The 20,401-nt window shown below is 29.7% G+C and overlaps 1 protein-coding gene across 1 annotated transcript in view; it reads left to right on the plus strand.

Annotated features, from left to right (window-relative positions):
- Window positions 1–3,395: 3,395 nt before the first annotated feature.
- Window positions 3,396–20,401, plus strand: part of LOC107447425 (mitotic checkpoint protein Bub3) — a 28,679-nt gene continuing 11,673 nt past the window's right edge. Inside the window, exons 1-4 of the mRNA XM_043053323.2 lie at window positions 3,396–3,941; window positions 10,449–10,660; window positions 12,711–12,780; window positions 17,984–18,135. Of these exons, the coding sequence (XP_042909257.1) occupies window positions 3,935–3,941; window positions 10,449–10,660; window positions 12,711–12,780; window positions 17,984–18,135 (441 nt within the window). The 5' untranslated portion in view covers window positions 3,396–3,934. The remainder of the gene's footprint in view (window positions 3,942–10,448; window positions 10,661–12,710; window positions 12,781–17,983; window positions 18,136–20,401) is intronic.

A 20,401-nucleotide genomic window follows, 5' to 3' on the forward strand; every position in this document is an offset into this window, starting at 1 on the left:
AATTTTCAAGACATTCAAATCAAAATTTTTAATCATGCAATTATGCTTAATAATAACATTAAGGTTGATTTAATTGGATACTAGTAAGCGACGTCACGATCGTGACACACACTCGAGTGTGTGTCAAACCTGATTGATTTCTGAATCGACAAATGCCACGATCTACCTGCGATGAATGACAGAGAGACCGAGATTCGATGTGGCGGTGGACTGCTTACTGCGATTGACCACCGATATCCATTCAAAGAACCGAATCCATCATCTCCTACCTACCAGACCCCTATCACGAGTGTCTGACTGTCTATCTGTATCAACATTCAAGGCACCAATCTTGCAATAGTCAATCTTTACTCTCCTTCAGGTACACTGGGCTTGAATTGGTTACAAAATATTGTAAATAATCTCTCAACTCCTTTTCGTATTGTCGGTGATTGAAATCATCGGCGCCCTAGGGAGTTTCTCCGATTTGCCATCATTATCACCTGGATTTCATAGCATCGGTAGACCTTTGCCTTCTCAATTCATCGTCCCCTACACATTTCGGACAAAATCATCTATCATCGTTGCTGGACATCACTCTGATGTCCCCAGATATATATCTGCTCTGCTCCCATGAGGTTTATGCGTATTGCTTTGATAGCGATCATCTTCGAAGATGGGCATCTTCGATAGGGATCCCTATAAAGACAGACTAGTGTCTCAACAAAACCAGATCTGCTCGCGAACGCGTGTGCATTAGAGTTCCATTTTATACCAAAGTCAACGACACTTTGAAAAGTAGTGATAGCAAAACAATGGCAGAATTTACATCTACTTGCATTAGTGCTCTACACGTGAATAGCAGCTGGCAAAGATTTCCAAAGACGAATTTCCCTCCTGGTGGTCCCTATATCTCTTCTATCTCTGCGGCGATGCCCTGCTCCTATAATTTCACCTTACCTGATAGGAAAAGGCACTTTCACTTCAACTTGGAGTGACGCATTAAAAACCAGTTTTCTGCCAGCAACCGACACTACTCCCAGTTTTACCTCGTGCACTGGTCGGTGATGCACGGCTCTTCGACAACCTTAATTTCATTAAACTTTTGCTGTATTTATTTGTAATTTTAATAATGTTCAAATTAAAATTATTCCTTAAGTTTTAGTTGGCAATTTGTTTTTAATGTTGATAAAAACTTAATTTACCACACTTGGTGACCCATCCACGTGCTTTTGAACATGCTCTTCAGCTCAATCCACGTACATTTAACGTGAGAAGTCGGCGGAGTGAAGCATCATTACTTTTTTTTCAAATCATCAACGTGGCCAAATCGTTTTTCATGCCACGCCATCCTGTGCAGCTACCCGTTTGTGCATTTGTTTCCACGAGTGAATCTCTCTCTGAAACTTTTCTATTTTCTGACCTTCAGACCCCTACTGCTCAGGTCAAATCCCTGATCAAATTTCGGCTCGTATGTTAAAGGGACTCGATGGATACTCCTTGAACACTCTGCTTTCCTTAATGAATAACTCCAGGACATCAGGAACACCTCCCGTGGAGTGAAAATCTTCAATTGTGCTTCTACTCTCAAAATCCTGGGGGCAACGCCATCAAATCACGTCCTACAGATCAATATCTCTCACAAGTGCTCTATGCAAAAAATGCAGCGCATCATTCTTAAACACCTAGTAGCTCATCTTGAACGGCAAAACTCTCACCCATACCTCCATGAATTTTTTCCACGTCGCGGATGTGACAGCCTCCTCTCAACGATATAACGTACTCGATTTGCCAAAGTGAATCACGTTTTTGCAAGGTGATATGCTCAATCGCCTTTTCGCAAGGTGATTGAGCGATATCCACGGTAAGGATATCGCCCAAGCCTATGACCATGTCCAATTCATCTGACCATGGTCAGATGAATTAGCCTACAAACTCCTACACCACAATTGGTGATCGAAATGGGCTGCAGGTGGCGTAGAGCAGAACTCTCTACCTTTGGCAACACTTCACATGCTTTCCTCATTAGCGTGCGGAAAGTCATAGAGGAAGAAAGTACGTTAGTTACTCTCGTGAATTTCATATAGATTTCAATTAGTTCCAAAGAAAAGTATCACGGAAATTTAAAAAAATATTTTTATTAAATAAAAAGGAAAAATATTAAGAAAAGGGAAAATATCGTAGTATATTCCTATACAACTGAAAAGAGGAGGAGAGGGAAGGGAGAAGGGCTAAAGGCATGAAACCGGTCTCTCCCCAAATGGAGTATTCGAGAGTTGCGAATAGAACTATCGCCTCTTCTTTTCATAATTTACCTGTATGATATTTTCGATATTCTTCCAGACACTGTCATCTGTTTTGTGAATGCAGACGACATTTTTTTCGTATTAATTCCTGTCATTCCCTTTGCAGAGGATCAAAATTGCGATGGTGTATTCGGATCATCCTCACTGATGTTTCTCTGACTTTTGGCAAATAACCCATTGTGCAGCTCTAGTGCGACGTAAATAAAATATCTACCTACCTACCTTATTAATTCCTGTTTTTTTCTTATTAATTCCTACAGTCTCTACTTCAGATATTACAGTTAACTTTACTAAGTCTCTAATAGTGGCTAGCGGAATGGTATCTAACCTTCCTCCAACATGGGAAAATCCTCGGCCCACCCTTCTTTTTCAAGGAGAAACAATTACATGGACATTCCATATCCGTATTCTAGGAATTAATTTTTTCATCTAATCTCAGCTTGTCATTATTTTCAACAAAAACGAGCATCTACGCTGAAAAAGCTTAATATATACTGAAATGTATCGTAAAAAATTTCTGTGGCTAACGCTCCTATCACTTACTTCATATAGTTCAGTCATACATGACACATACTCTCGACTTTGGGTTGCCACCTTCATTCCTTTGCTAGTAACAAAGAAGGTAAAATCTTGACCCTCTGTCCTGTTCTTCTCATCACTCATGGACGCTTGTCATGAACTTAAACTTCAATCTTTTATTCAAATCTTAAAGGTTTTCCATCTACTGTATCAACCATTTACTTCACCCTAACAGGTCCCACAGTGTACTGACCGTTAAGACACGGTTCCCAGCAGATCACCGAAGTCAAGCATCACTGGCTGCGGTCAGTGTGCGGGTGAGTGAAAACTAGGATTAGTCTGCGTAGTGACCAATGGTGTACGGTATTCGTCCTCGCTAAATTGTTCTACAGAAAAATGCTCAACTTCACGTGCAGGTCGTCGGGCTACCGAAGCAGGGGTGTCATCCCCTCTGCAGAGGATCAAAATTGCGATGTCATGTCTTCGGATCATCCTCAGGGATGTTTCCCAGACCGTCGCCAATAGCCAATTGTGCAGCTCTAGTGCGACGCAAATGAACTACAACAGCAACAATCACCCAAACATATTTAATAAGCGAGCTATAAGCATTAAAGAGCAAAGAGCTTCAAAAATGCCCGTTATTAACTATCATCACATTACCTATAAAAAATTTTTAAATAGTTTTTCCTTTCCTTTATAGTTTTTCCTTCGAAGAACAATTAAGTTTGCCAATATGAAAAAAGAAAAAAAAACTTTTTAAATTTCGAAGTATTTTATCACGACGGATGGGAGATTTTAAAGATTTCAACAAGTTGAAACGTTTAAACCTGTGATAGCGAGCTTTCGGTTGCCGTTTTTAAACTCTTATGGAAGTATTGTTGCGATAGAAATTGTACAACGCAAAGAGTTTAAAAAGTTGCAACGGAATCTGAAAACGAGTTTTACGGTTGAAGGATATTATTTAAAGTGGCGAGCAACCGGCACGTACTGAAACTATTGTTTAAATCTTGTCAACTTCTGACTTTTAACGCGATTTATTGTTACTATTCTTTTATTTATATTTAAGCGAATAATTTGGATTTTGATTACGCATTCAAAAGATTCTTTGTAGCCTGCCCCTTAATTTAAAGATGGATAGTGAGTACATGTTTTTCGCAGAAATGTCACTTATAGTTTTAACTAAGATTAATGATTTTGTGTAAATTTTTAATTCTTTAAAATTCAATGGTTAGATTAACTTTTCTTCTTATATTTACTAGTGTTAAGTGCTAGTTTATTTGGTTGAATTTTGTAATATTTTTACCAATAACACTGGTTTTAACCTAACGATTTGCTTGGTTTCTTTGGTAAACAATTTTGTTTATATTAAGTAATTAACAAGAAAGATAATTTTAAGATTAGTATACAGTCAGATTTTGGGTATTTGTGATCATCCTATTTTCTTGTAAGGAGAGAATTTATGGTATTAAAATGAGGTATAAAAGGAATTTTACAACAAAGGATTTTAAATTTTCCTATTTAATCTTTGTTTACTTATAACGTAATGTGCGAATCCAAAGTAAAGATTAGGCCAGCAAGGACTTACACTAAATCTGAGAAATAATGCACTAGTCATATCTTACATTGAAAGTTTGCCTAATTTTCATTAGAATGTAAAAGAGTTATATTTTACAAATAGGCTATTTTTGAGCAGTAGCAACAAGAAAAAAAATTATTACTAGAAATTTCTAATCTTTTTTTGTAATATATATATAGAGAGATCATGCAGTCACACTTATTATTAAAATTATTTTAAGTGTTTATTAAAGTGAAGAAATTGTGGCGTAACAACAAAAAATATTATATACCAAATCACTAGTATAATAAGACATGTTAACTTGATTCCTTGAGGTACCTTTTGATAAATGAAAGTTGATATAGTCGATTATAACTCTCTCCACACTGGTGACCTCCGGACATGATATGAACTTGTCAACATTGATGGATGGTCCGCATTCAATAGTTGAATTGCTTAAAAATATACTGCTCAAAGAAAGAAAAAAAAAAATCTAGTGAAGTAAAAAAAGTCTCCCGGTCAATAAACAATATTGAAATAAAAAATGATATAACTAAAAATGAATGAGGAAAAAATTGTGTCAAATGCTATAAACAAGAAATGAAGAAAAAAAAAATTAGCAAAAAGCTATTAAAAAAAAATAGAAGGAAAAAAATAATGAGATATATGCTATGAAGAAAAATATGATCAAATTTGGTATAAATAAATAAACAGCATGAATCATAAAGTGGTATTCCTTCATTAAATTCTATCACAGATAAAATTCTGGAAGAGCAGTAATGTGGCTTAGCTACCACTACAAATATTAAATAGCAAATCACTAGTATATAAGACATGTTAACTTGATTCTATCAAGAGGTACCTTTTGATAGATGATGTTTGACATTGTTGATAATTAAGTCCTCACAGTATTATATTTGTAGTTGTAAATATGCTTAAAATAATATTTATGTATTATGTCTGTAATAATATTATGTCAGCGGTCTGTCCAAGCCGAATTTACTACCGTTTAGCGTTACCTTCACAAATTCAATTTTAGGAAAAACGGTAGTTTCACAAAATACTTTTTCTTAAAATTTTATTTTTGCATCCCTTAAGAAGCCATAAATCCATGTTTTTACCACATTTTTGTGTTGATTTTTAAATATAATTTTTAATTTTTCACAAATTATGTCTAAATTTTCACAAAATAGGTACCTCTCAGAAAAACCTAGACAGACCCCTGTATGTATTTTAGTACATATTACTCTTAATGGCTTTTACAACTTAATAAATGCTTTTTTCCCGTCAGTCTTAAAGAAATTCAATCCCACATAAAAGATTAATTTTTTCACAATGAGAAACAAAAAAAATACGCATTAATTGCTTTATCTCATAAATAAAATTCTAATAAGATTTTTTCGATAATGTAAAACTGTTGCTAATAATTAATTGTCTGATCTCTACTAATGAAATTTTTTGTCTGATTCTCAATATTTGTTTTTATTACTTTTATGCAGGGAAACAGAATATGCTCCTGGGAATGAGGTTTTGGGAAAAATTTTTGATCTAAGAAAATTCCTACAAAGTTTTTTATAGTTAAAAAATAAGTTGCTTTGCAAAACATAACTAAGCAAAACATAAACATAAAAAACATATGTCAATTTCTTGTGTATTTACTAATTATACAATAAATCCTTTAAGTTTATGAGTGGAACCTTAAATTTAGTTTAATAAATTATTACTATTTCAATATATTTTGATTTCTATTATTTTTAACACTTATTGTGTAGAATCTAAATTGTGTAAAATCAAGATTGTGTCAAGAATAGTATAAAATCTAAGGATTTTTTTCTTTGTTTTTATTATGAACAAATTGTAACAATATATTAACTTGACTTTCAAAAGATATTTTGAAAAAAAAAAATATTGTACTAGACAAAAAAAAAAAAAATTGGGTAGAAATTTTCATTAAAAAAACAACAACTTTGTTCTTAGGAGATATTAGGTTTTGAGAATTTTCTGCCCTTCTGCTTATATACATGTAGATATTTCCATTAAATCTTAACTATCCTATATTCCCTGGTAAATAAACTAATATAATTTATATAAAATATAAACATTAGTTTAAGTGAGTTAATAATTTTTTCAATCAATCAATTCAAGGGTTTAATTAAGTTTCTTTCAATATTTAGTATAATTCATAGTAAACCTGTAAATAACCATGCACCGCGTGGTGAGTCAACAAAAAAAAAGTGGCGAAGTTAACTAAAAAATTAGTCACTTTTTTTTAAAAAAATCTTTTAATGATAAAAGTACATCAATTCAGGAGACACCTTTGGAATTCAGGAGACAGGTACACCTTTGGAGAACAGAATTATAATTAAAATGTCCAATGTCTCCCTTCAAAATTTTGATCCTTTAGAATTCATCAATAAGTGGTGGAAAGATTCATGTGGAAGGAGAGTTCTTAAACAATTCACATATTTCATTTAAAGTTATTTTCCCTCCCCAAATATATATAAAAATGTTCTTTAAAGTCAGTATGTTCAATTAAATTTTTTTCGTTTGTTTATACAATTTTTATTATTGAATTAACTTTTTGTAAGCCAGAGATTATTTCTGAAATGAATGTTTTATGTTTTTTAAAAGAATGTAGTATGATCCAAGCAAAAAAAAGTTATAAAAGGGGACAATGAGATGAAAAGACCTATCGATATCAGTCATCAACTCGTCAGGTTATTAGAGTCTACCTGCCTCTGGCTACTAACCAAAAATTTAAATTTTCAGACCCAGTTAGCTATTAAAATGAATTTTCTAATTACGTGTGTTTTTTTATTATGTTCACATATTTATGTTTGTACCAAAATTTCCTGAAGTTAGGAATTTATTTCATCATCTTGAATTTGCTAATTCCGTCAACATGATCTTGACAATGTGGCCCCACATTTTCAAAATCAGTCTCAAAAATATTAGAAATTCAAGATTACTTTAAGTTTTGCTATTTAAATCTTTATTTTTAAGCCTATTTTTGGTTTTATTTTCCTTTAAATTCACTTTGTTTACATTCTTGTTATTCTCATTTATTTTATGTCCAAATTTTTCTTTAACATTTTCATTTTGTTTTTCTTTGATATGTATTCAGAAGAAAGAGTTAAAATGGGAGTAAATGAAAATTGATTTTACATATAAATAAGATGATTAAGTGTTTTCTAATAAACAGATTGTTTCTCTATCTTTATTTTCAAAAATAAAATTTATAGATTGGATAAATTGAAATTTTGCTAATTTTTATTTATATTTAATATTTTCTACATTAATATTTCTATAGTTAATCGTTGAAATTGCAAAAAGCAGCAAAAACGCTTCTTTTTATGACCTTCAGTGACCTTGTGGCAACAACTTGCCACAAACTTTTCACCCATTTTACAAAGTTTAACATCCTTACTTTTCAGATATTTAAATTTCTTGGAGACACTTTGTTTGTGCTAAGAGTTGTGGGTCATTGTAATTTCCATGTATTGCAAAAATGCTGAAATTTTCCTGCAACGCTCTGAATTTTGTAGAGCCATAAAAAATCAACAACTCAACTTTGCGGCCAAAAAATTTCAGATGTTGCCTTCTGACAAGATGTGTACATTTAATAATTTTTTTGAGAAAATCTGAGATAGCATGAATCACCTCAAATTGATCATCACTTGTAATTTAATATCAGTGTTTTTACTACAGCGCGAGAACGCGAGAATCTCGCATATTTTTTTCTTTTCTCGCATTAAAAAATGATTACCGCGAGAAATTCGCGCATTCTATAAACCAATTTCAAAATTCGCGAATTTCTCGCATTTTGAAAAAAATTTCTCATTGCGCCATTTAGAATGAAATCCGTTTCACTTTTCTTCCTGGATCTTTCATTATTTTCAACATCTGCCCCTTTANATGTTTGACATTGTTGATAATTAAGTCCTCACAGTATTATATTTGTAGTTGTGAATATGCTTAAAATAATATTTATGTATTATGCCTGTAATAATATTATGTATTTTAGTACATATTACTCTTAGTGGCTATCATTTTAACATCATTTCATCATAACTTTCATTTTTAAAAAAAATGTAATATAATTCAAGCAAAAAAAGTTTTAAAGAGGGACAATTAGATGGAAAGGACCTATCGCTATCAGTCATCGGCTCGTTAGGTTATTAGAGTCTACCTGCCTCTGGCTACTAACCGAAAATTTAAATTTTCAGGCCCAGTTAGCTATTAAAATGAATTTTCCAATCGCATGTTTTTTTTTATTTTTAATTATGTTCACATATTTATGTTTGTACAAAATTTCCCGAAGATAGGAATTTATTTCATCATCTTGAATTTGCATAATTTCGTCAACATGATCTTGACTAAGCGGCCCCACATTATCAAAATCAGTCTCAAGAATATTGGAAAATTCAAGATTACTTTCAGTTTTGCTATTTAAATCTTTATTTTCCTTTAAATTCACTTTGTTTAGATTCTTGTTATTCTCATTTATTTTATGTCCAAAATTTTCTTTTATGTAACGTTTTCATTTTGTTTTTCTTTGATATGTATTCAGAAGAAGGAGTTAAAATGGGAGTAAATGAAAATTGATTTTACGTATAAATAAGATGATTAAGTGTTTTTTAGTAGGAAGATTGTTTTTCTATCTTTATTTTCAAAAATAAAATTTATAGATTGGATAATTTGCAATTTTGCATATTTTTATTTATATTTAATATTTTCTACATTAATATTTCTATAGTTAATCGTTGAAAACTGCAAAAAACAGCAAAAACACTTTTTACGACCTTCAGTGACCTTGCCACAAACTTTTCACCCATTTTACAAAGTTCATCATCTTTACTTTTCAGATATTTAAATTTCTTGGAGGCACTTCGTTTGTGCTAAGAGCTGTGGGTCATTGTAATTTCCATGTATTGCAAAAATGCTGAAATTTTCCTGCAACGCTCTGAACTTTGGGGGACCATAAAAAGTCAACAACTCAACTTTGCAGTGAAAAATTTTAGATTTTGTCTTTTGACAAGATGTGTAACATTTAATAATTTTTATGAGAAAATCTGAGATGGCATGAATCACCTCATAATGTCAGGTGTGACAATTTCTCAGATTCTTGCTCTTAATGTTAAAATAATTCAAAAACATAATTGATTATCACTTGTAATATGCATGTTTATATATAAATATGTCATATTTATAATAGCTAATAATTATCCTTGTAACACTAAAATGTAGAATTTTTGACAATTGTCAAAAAGCGTATTTGACAATTGTCAAAAAGCGTATTTGACAATTGTCAAAAAGCGTTTTTGACATTGTCATTACGGTTAATCCGTCAATTGTCAAAAACTTGCCAACCTTGACGAGAAGAGACAAAGAAGCAGTAGCAAAAAGTTGACAATAACTGGTAGTAAAATATAAGTGACTGAGTATTCATACTCACAAATATATTTAATCAAAGACTTTAATTTAAAAATGAGTTGCGGAAAAATTATCAATAAATTGACATTCATGAATTTCCAGTATTGTTAACCCCTTAATGATCGGTTAATTTTCAAGAAAACGGTCATAAAAGTGCCTATTTTTTAGCTTTTATATTACGTATGTGATTAGTGCTGACATCTAGTTTAAAGTAAACTATCTACAATTACTTTTAAAAATATTCTGGTACTGCCATCTGGTGTGTAAAATAAGGAATAAAATGTTTTCCTGGCAAAAGAAATGAATTAGTTTTATTCTTATTGGCCCCTTACTACTGAACACTCCAGCCCGTCAATATCATAGGAGCGAAGAACCTCACCCCATCATAAGAAGGAAGGGATTAAGGAGTCTCATATTGCGGCCAATGACTTTGCCATCTAAGGACGTGCGGTGCTGTTGTGATTCAACATAAATAGTAACCTCAATGTAAATAAAGAAGCAAGCAACAAATGTAGATTGACACATTTAATATTGTTGATCTATAGAACATTACAACTTAGAGTCTTTAAATTAATTTCAATTAAATTTTTGATTAACTGAATTAAAAATTATTTATGTCTGATTTTTGATAAGTGATACTGATTTTCTTGATACAGATAAAGAGGTTTCTTCTCCTGATAATCCCAATGAGTTTCAGCTGATAAATCCACCAACAGATCTTATATCTTCCGTCAGGTTTGGTCCCAATTCGAACCAGTTTTTACTTACATCATCTTGGGATGCTCATTTACGATTATATGACGTTACAAGTAATACGCTTAGAATGAAGACAAATAGTGGTAGACCTCTTCTGGATTGTTGCTTCCAGGTATTAAAATGTCTTAATTTCTAATAGCTAATAATTCAATTAATTTTTAATAGTTTTAAAATTGATGCATTTATTAATTTTTGTATTAACTGACATTTTATAAATAGTTGTTAAAAAAAATATTAGTTAACTGTTTATTTTTAACAGAATGGAATTACAATACATTTCAAATTAAGACTTATTGCTAATTTTTGAAAAAAATAATTAAGTTTATTGTGACCAACTTGTTTTAATAACGTAAATGCTGATTGTGTAAATTGAAAACTTGCATTGGTAAATGGAATTTTTATAAATCAAATATTCCATAGGATGTATTCTATTGATATTATATTAGAACTTGATTGTAAAAAAAAGGTACCAGCCTATATAGAAAGCTAGGCACACATATTCATTGAGCCTGGAAAGGAATCTGAGAGTTCTGAGTACATATTTGAAGGATAATGAGGACAAATGAACAGGACATGAAGTCTTCTAATAATATAATTGTCAAGGCTGGCAAGTTTCTTTCTCAGTGACAAAAACTGTCGGAGAAGAAGTAGTCTTTTCTAACCTAAGTGGAAGGAATGCTTTTTAAAAGAGATCTCAAGTTATTAAAGTAATTTTTAAACAGTTTAGCAATCCAGTTTAATAAAATAATAAAAAATAATAGCATTAATTTTTAAGTTATTTAATAAATTTTAAATATGAGATAACCCTGGTAATAAAATTTGAGGAGTGAATCTGCAGCACTGTCTTCAAAAATACAAACTTGTCTGCAACCTCAATATGGCAGAGATTATTATTGTAAAAATTCAGCTTAATCTAACGTACATGTAGCAAAATTTGAAAATGTAAGGTCTATAAAAATTCTACATTATAACTTTATGTTGTTTAAATTGAAATAGAATTTTATACAAAAATATGTAAAAAATTGAATAAGTTCTTATACAGATACATCTGTAATAAAAAAAGGAAAACTAGAGTTTTTTTTTTTTAATTCTGCTTTTTTTTTTCTTTTTAAATTTTTATTCGGAACAAGTTGAGTGTATTATTTAGATAAATGTTTTAAAAAGGAATTTCAACAATTTTACCCCATTTGTTAGTTTGCTTTTTCAAAATAAAGCAAAACTTAGATGAAAAATAATCAACAGAACCAGTAATAATCTGCTATGTCTGCTGCATTGCTGGAGTATTTCTGCTGCTGGTGTGATGACTAAAAAAAACAACAATTAGGAGGAAAAAAATAAATGAATTTTCATTTAGAAATTAAATTATTGGTAGTCGTTTAATATTTTACATAAATGAATACGATGAAATATTTAGTAATTATATGAATTGTATCAAATATGAAACTTTATTAATGCTACTAAATTAATATATCACATACTAAACATATACACTACTACAAATCACATATTGAATTCAAAGTTAAAAATATTTTTAAAATTCGAACATAAATAAAAAGAAAATAGTTTTTTTTTTAAGTGTTAATGTGTACAACTTTTGACTTAAATTAAAGCCATTCTTATGATACTTATTGTTGCAAAACAATTGTGCTATATTTTATGTACAAAATGTTGGTGCCTAGAATAACTTGGCAGGGGTCTGTCCACGCCGAATTTACTACCGTTCAGCGGTACCTTCACAAATTCAACCTTTTCACAAAGTACTTTTTCTGAAAATTTTATTTTTGTATTCCTTAAAAAGCAATAAATCCATATTTTTGTGTTGATCTTTTAATATAATTTATAATTTTTCACAAATTATGTCTAAATTTTCACAAAATAGGTACCTCTCGGAAAAAGTAGACAGTCCCTTGCTTGGGTATTCTTTGGCATTTTTCAATACTGTTGTAAATTAGGATTATTTGTTTTTTTATTGATTATTGATCATTAACTGAGCAGCTCTTTAGATATTAATGAAAAGAATGAAGAAATAAATCTTGATATTTTTAATTCTTCTTAATTTTTTGTTATTTTTAGTGAATTTCACAGTACACTGTAACATTTTTGTTATTCTTTCATGCAGATTTTACTAGTAAGTTTTCTATTTGTTAATTTTCTTTTTTTAGGATTCTGTTCATGCTTGGAGTGGAGGATTAGACTGGCATGTTAGATCTTATGATTTGAATACAAATACTGGTAATAAAAGTTTCTATGTGTTCAAACAAGGACAGAGAGTATATTTTGTGCTATGGATGAATAAATCAAATCAACATGAATGAAGCACAAATAAAAGTACAGAAATATACAGTGTGCAAAAAAATAAACAGACCACACTGAATAACTTTTGATCTAATGATTGGATTTTCACATTCTATGACTCAATCCTAATGGTTCGAGGAGATGACCTCGAATTTGTTAATTAATTAGTGGAGACGATATGGTAAGTTACAAAAACGTAGCTTACCACTTAAACACAAAAACGTAATTTCTCTGAATAAACGTACCTTTTTTTGCCAATGGATTCGGTTTTCTGACATCTGAAATATAATGAGTAGCCGCAATCTGAGAAATGTGGTCCCCATAGTTTGATCAGAAGAGTCATCCAAAGTTTGGACCCCTTAATGTTAATTTTACTTTTTGCATATTTTGCCATATCTCTGAACTTTTTAAGCAAATTGAAATTTTTTTTCGTACAATTATAAAAAATCGTTTATCCAAAGCATTAGCTATGTAAAAAATAAATTTTATTTAATATTTAATAAAATTAAGAGAAAAAGCTATTAAAAAAAAGACGTAAAAAGTAAGCAACTATGAGCAAAACAATAAAAAATAATTATTATGGTACAAATATTGTTATCATAGAATAAAGCTATGCAAAAAAGAAAACAAATTTTATTAAATATTTATTATTTTACTAAGTAATAGTCGGAAAATTTTTTTTATTGTAGCGTGAGCAATTTTTTACATCATTTTAAAGTATGTAAAGTTACATGGCAAAATACTGAATTTGAGCGTAATCGGTCGAATGGTTTCTGAGAAATCAAATTTTAAAAAAGTTGTGTAATTAAAATTAGATTTTTCAAGAACTATTCAGCTAAAAATATGGTCCCAATAGTTTGGTCAAGAGAGCAGCGTAAAGTTTGGACCCCTTAATATTAATTTTCCTTCTTGCGTGTCTCTAGACCTTTTGAAGCGAATTGAAAATTTTTTGCACACAATCATATAGCTCGTTTATCCACAGATAATTCCATTCAAAAAAAAATTTTAGTAAATATTTATTATTATTATTTTATTTAATAGAAAAGTTTTGAATTGTAAGGTATACAATTTTTTAAATCACTTTAAAGTTCGTAATTTTACATAGGAAAATTTAAGTGTAAATAGTTGAAGAATATTTCCTGAGAAATTGAATTTTAAATATTCGATTTCTTTAAAATTCGATTTCTCAGAAACTACTCAACCGAATTCTCTCAGATTTTGTATTTTGCCATAAAAAATTGCATTCTTCAAAGTGATGTATAAAATTGTATACATTAATAATTCAACATTTTTCGACTAGTATGAAATAAAATTATAAAAAATAAAAAATATTTACTAAAAGTTATTTTTTGCATTTCATTTATCATTGGATAAACAAATTTTATAATCGTGTGCAGAAATTTTTCAATTTGCTTATAATTCTCAAGATACAGTGAAATATGCAAAAGGTAAAATTAACATTAAGGGGTCCAAACTTTGGACCGCTTTCCTAACCGAACTATTTGGACCACATTTCCCAGGTTGTGGCTACCTCTTTATTTTGTGTGTCAGAAATACGAATCTGCCGTTAAAAATATATAGTAAAACTTGTGTAAGTTGACCATTGTGTGGTGCATTGTTTCAGTGGTCAACTTAGACAAGTGGTCAACTTATAGAGGGGGTGGGTCATTGTTTACTTTTTCTTTTCCTATATCATGTTGCTATATATTGAATTTTTTTTTTACTTGACTTAAAAATTTTATTCAGAAAATATGCAAATGAATATGTTAAGAAATGTGTTTAAACCTGAATGAACTTGAATTTGATAGATATAATTCTAATATTTAACAAATTTTTTTTTAAAAAATTATTTGGTTAGTTATGCATGTGAAGTGTTTAATAAATATAATTTCTTAAAATATGAGAACACGAAAACATGTAATTTGAAATCTTTCACAAAAGAAAATTTATTTGGACACTTTAAAATTTATTTACTACACTTAAAGATCAAAGATTCAGAGTATTCATTTATTCAAATGCTGACTATTGCAACAGGAAGAGCAACTTTTCAACTAACACACCTGTTTTCAATGAACGGATGAAAGAAATGGTAAAAAGCTGACTCCTTACAGTTTCCCCTGATGGTCAACTCACAAAAGGGTTTAGATTAGCTTTTAACACTATTTCACCAAACAAGTGAAATTTTAACATTTTTTATATTTCCAATGGCAGACATGAAAGACAAATTTGTAGCTAAGAACAATATAAAGAAAGAACAAAAAGCGGAAACAAGAGATACAAAAATAAAGAGTCTAAAATTTTAACATACATTGCCAAAATGACAGAAAATTTTCTGAATTTTTTTTCTGGTCAACTTATGAGGTTTTTAGAATAGAATTTCATAATACTCCTAGACAAAATTAACTTATTTCAGTGGTCAACGTACAAGATAAACAGGTGGTCAAGTTACAAAGGTTTTGCTTCTTTATATTATATAGGAAAACTTCCGTTCTTTATAATTGAGGTCAACTTATGCAGGTGCCCAACTTACAAGGGTGGTCAACTTGGCAGGTTTCACTGCATGTTTATGTAGAGAAAGTACATTTTTGTGTCTGGTGTCCATTTTTGTGTGAACTTAAAATATTGTCTGTACTAATTAATTATCATATTTGAGATCACCCATTACGATTGAGTCCTAGTATATGAGAATTGGATCATTAGATGAAAAGTTATTTGGGGTAGTCGGTTTTTTTTTTTTGTGGACTGTGCATACTATAGTCCATTTCTGCACTTTTATTTGTGTTGTAATCACATTTTGCTTTTTTCTGCTTTCTTATAGTTTAATTTTTGTAGTTTGTTGCTCAAACAATTATGAGATCAGACATTATCTGCAGTTTTTAAGACTAATGTTAAGTGCTTGTCATTTACTTAAAGCAAAGCATTACAACCATAAAATATTTAAATTTTATTTTGTCGCAGTGTTGCGTTAAAATGTGTTCAAAGACCAACATAATGTTATAATACCATTGTAAAAATTTATTTAACAAATTAATATTATAGAAAAAGCAAGAAGAGACTGAGCCTTGTTAAACAAGATGCTTCAGTGTGTAATGCAGGGTTGCCACAGGTGACTAAAATGCAACTATTTTTGGCATGAGGTGACTATGGCAACTGTTTTTGCCTGAAAAGGCTAAAAAAGCAACTATTTTCAGGAAAAGGAGACTATTAGGAGACTTTCTGTACTCCTAGTGATTTTTTTTTTTTTAAAAGCTGCCTAAATGGGGTGGAAAATCTGCACCTCACAAGATAGTTTCTGAACACACTGAACTTTTTTTCTTCTTAAAAAATGAAGAAAGTTGAAAATTTTGAATTGCAAATTTGAGTGTTCACTTTTTAATTCGATCAATCTGCACAGATTCCATTGTAAGTCTTCATTTCTCGATCCCCTTTTCAATGATTATTGCTACAAAATTCCGCATAATTTTTTTGAAAAAAATAAAATAAAATAAATTTTAATAAGATATTACGATGCGTGAATTTCAAATTTGAGTAATCTCTTTTCAGATAATATATATATATACACATAACGTGTGTATTAATAACGTAAAAATAACAGCAAATATGATATAAAAATTATCATATTTGCCACAAACTTGTATGAATGAATCATGGTATATGACAATTAAGTCATTAACAAAATTTTAGTCGTATTTTTGATGAATTTTTGTTCTCATTCAGGCAACAATTTTCCTAGTTTTTAGCTACTATTTTCATGCTTTAGGCTACTAAAAGCAACTATTTTGTTAATTTTTTTTCTGTGGCAACCTTGTTAATATAGCCATAAAGTATGAGTGTTAAGTGAATTCTAATTGATTGCTGGAAAACAAAAGTTTAACTTAACGTATTTTATTTAAAAATCTTTTTTAGTGTTAACTCCAATTAAATATGCCCTGTCACAACATTTACTTCTAGTTGTTTCTTTCAGGTTTTCTCCATTAAGTTTATATATATATATATATTAAANTTTTTCATATGTCTATAATTTTTCTTTGTTTTATTCTACATTTTGAACTTATATATATATGTATATAAAAATTTATTTCTAAAAGAAATTTCTAGTGAGTGTTCAATTTTATATAATTATTTGCCTATTCAATTTGCTGATGATATACCTGTTTATTTTGAAAGTATCTAAAGAATGTTTTCCCATGGTGCGTAGCGTTTTTAAAAAGTGCTTATTTTCGATTTTCGTTTTTTAAAAGCTGTTAAAAGTCCTTTCTTCATTAGGTGTTTTTAAAATGTTTCCCTTTTCGAAAATGAGATTTTTTTTTCTTTACCATGTCGATTTTAGCCACATATTATGCAAAAGCGTGTTTTTCGCATTGTTCTATTCAATGTTTTGACTATTCATTCAACCACAATCCATTTCGGTGCATTGTTGGTCCATTGCCTATGAAAGCGCCCATCATTCTACATGTGTGAAGAAATACTTGCGAGTCCGCATGTGTGTCTACCGAGCTGAGTTTGGTGAGATTCTTGCACTCTCATGTGCAACATGTTGCAAGATATTCTCCATTTCAGGCTTCATTTTTCACCCTCTGAAATCGAACCGAGAAATATCACATTATTTTTATAGTGGCTAATATAATCGAGAAAGGAGTTATTTGTCAGAAACTAGTTATTTTATCATGATCATTTAAAGTATTTGAAAATATTTTTGCATTTTTTTAATGTATATAGTGCTTAAAAATATTTTTTGAGTACTTAAAAAGTACTTAAAAGGTGCTTATTTTTAGTTGAAAGATTTGACTATGCACCCTGTTTCCTTAGCTAAGTCATTTTCTGTTAATTGGACATAACAGTGTATATTGTATGAACAAAAACGAACGTTAACCTCTTAGTAGTTGTTCTGCCTTTTTCCAAACTTTCAACTGCAGGAATGAAAACTGGATTGGTGAAATATAAGTTATCTGTTAAAAAATTTGCCAGTTAAGTCGTAATTCCTTTGCAAATTTTTCTTTTGATGCTATAAATAAATACATGAATTACATTTACAAAAGAATTCAGACTTAACATTAATTGTTAATATTCACTTATTTTATCTTTTGTCTGTTCTGTTTTAAATGTTCTGTGTTTTTCTAATGTGAATATATCTTTATAGACGTTTTTAGAGGAACTCATGAAGCTCCTGTTAAATGCATTGAACATTGCCCTGATGTGAATGTTGTTATCAGTGGTAGTTGGGATAGAACTGTAAGATTATGGGATACTAGATTTCCCGATTGTGCTGGAACATATCCTTTGCCCGACAAAGTAATTCTATTTTTATGTTATATTTTTAGTTATTATTTTATTTCATTGTTTATATATTACATGGTGCATAATGTTTTTAATAAGTGCTTATTTTAGATTTTCGTTTTTTAAAAGTCCTTAAGGGTGCTTTTTTCGTGGGATGTTTTTAAAAAAGAACTTGATTTTCCCTTTTCGAAAATGCAATTTTTTTTTCTTTACCATGTCAATTTTCACCACGTATTATGCAAAAGTGTGTATTTCACATTGTTCTATTCAACGTTTTCACAATTCTTTCAACCACAATCCATTTCAGCGTACCGTCAGTCAATAGCGTATGAAAGCACCAATCATTTTACAGGTTTTCTGAGCTGGGTTTGGTGAGATTATTGCACTCTCATGTGCAACTCTGTTGCATTTTGCATGATATTCTCAATTTCAAGCTTCATTTTCCACCCTCTGAAATCGATCTGAAAAATCTCTTGATCATTTTTTAATGGTTAATATAATCAAGAGAAGAGTTCTTTGTCAGAAACTAGTTATTTTATCATGATCATGTAAAGTCTTTGAAAATTATTTTGCATGTTATTAATTTATATAGTCCTTTAAAATATTTTTTGAGTGCTTGAAAAGTACTGAAAAGGTGCTTATTTTTTGTTGAAAGATTTGAATCACTAAATTATCAAATTTAATTGTTGTATAGAGTGATATTTTTATCATTCAACTATAATAAAAGCTGTTTTTTGGCAACATTGAATTCTCGATGTCAGCAAAAATAAGCAAATCACAAAATCATACTCATGCAAAGTCACTGCGCCCCTGTTCATATTTTGTTCTCAATTTGACTGTATTAATATTCTCCCTTTTTGGAATTTATAGATTAAATTCAAATAAGATTTATTTTCCTTTAGTGGTCAAAACTAGCAGTTCCCAATTTTTTTCAACTATGGAACCTTAAATGATTGACTTTTTTTTTTGGTGGAAACTCTGAGACTTAATAAATTTCATTGGACAAATTTTTCAACAAACAAATTCAACAAATTTTTTTTAATCATTTAATTATTGAAATTAAAATATTCAATAATTAAAATTTTATTAAATATTTTGAAAACATTTAGTAAATGTTTTCAAAAGAATAAAATTTAAAAAATAATGAAATTCAAAGGAGCGAAGAATAAAATTTTTTTCATCCTATTCTTTTATCGTCTTAAATTTAGGCTTTATGTCGGACTTGAATTCACAGGTGAGAGCCATCTTGTCTAGTTCTTAATTTGATGAAAACTGGAAATAAATGAGCTGAAATATGGTTTCCGTTTGAAGTAGAATCTAAAAAAGGGTGAAAAGGAACATTTGAAGATGGTTATAAAAGAAACTTGAATTTGGTTATTTTTGTTCAATTCGGATACTAAGGCAATTATTCATAAATGCATATCCTTTTCATTATTCTTCAAACATTGATTTTAATTTGGAATTTTTTTCCACTTACAAGTATTCCTATTAATAATTTCCTTAAAATAATGGAAATATTCTAGAAATAGATCATTAATTAGATATAAATTTAATTATACGTTTTATAAATTATACCTTGTTAAAAATATCCTATTTCTTAGACTCCCTAAGACACTTCAAATATAACAAAGTTTTACGCCATTTAGAAACTGCTGGTCTAAACTCTTGATCTCTGAAACTTCTTGAAGAAAACGTTTTCTAACCTTTCTCCTCCAAGTTTTTTATTTTTTTATTTCGCAGTTAAAACTTTTCTGAGTGTTATTTTTCCTCTTCAAAATTTTTATGTTTTTTGCATTTAAAAATAACTCTTGAAAATATCGAGATTTTAGTGTCGTATGAAAACATTGTTCATATTACTTTTTGTCAGCAAAAATAAGCCAATCACAATCTCTTCCTCCCATAGGTTTCTTTTGTAATAATAGTTAAACATCCCTTTTTTATTATATTATAAAATTAAATTAATAAGCATGCTTTAAGAATTTGATCTAGTGGCTTTTTAGAAGTTTTATTTATCTGTTTCATTTTTTTGTTCTTTAATCTAGTGTTTTTTAAAAACTTTTTTTAAGAATATTTTTTTCATAACTACATATTTACAAAGGTGCTATTTATTTATTTCTCTTTCTTAATTATTAGTTAACCTTTATCAATATAACATTCTGTTAGTTTTTGTTTCTAAAATTGAAAGTAAATTTTATTAAAAAAAGATAATAATATTAAAATAAGTCAACTGATTGTGTAGTTTAATACTAATATCAGCGTTGGTATGGTTAACATTAATCTT

This window comes from Parasteatoda tepidariorum, chromosome 4, assembly GCF_043381705.1.
Source record: "Parasteatoda tepidariorum isolate YZ-2023 chromosome 4, CAS_Ptep_4.0, whole genome shotgun sequence".
In the NCBI taxonomy this organism is placed as follows: Eukaryota; Metazoa; Arthropoda; class Arachnida; order Araneae; family Theridiidae; genus Parasteatoda; species Parasteatoda tepidariorum.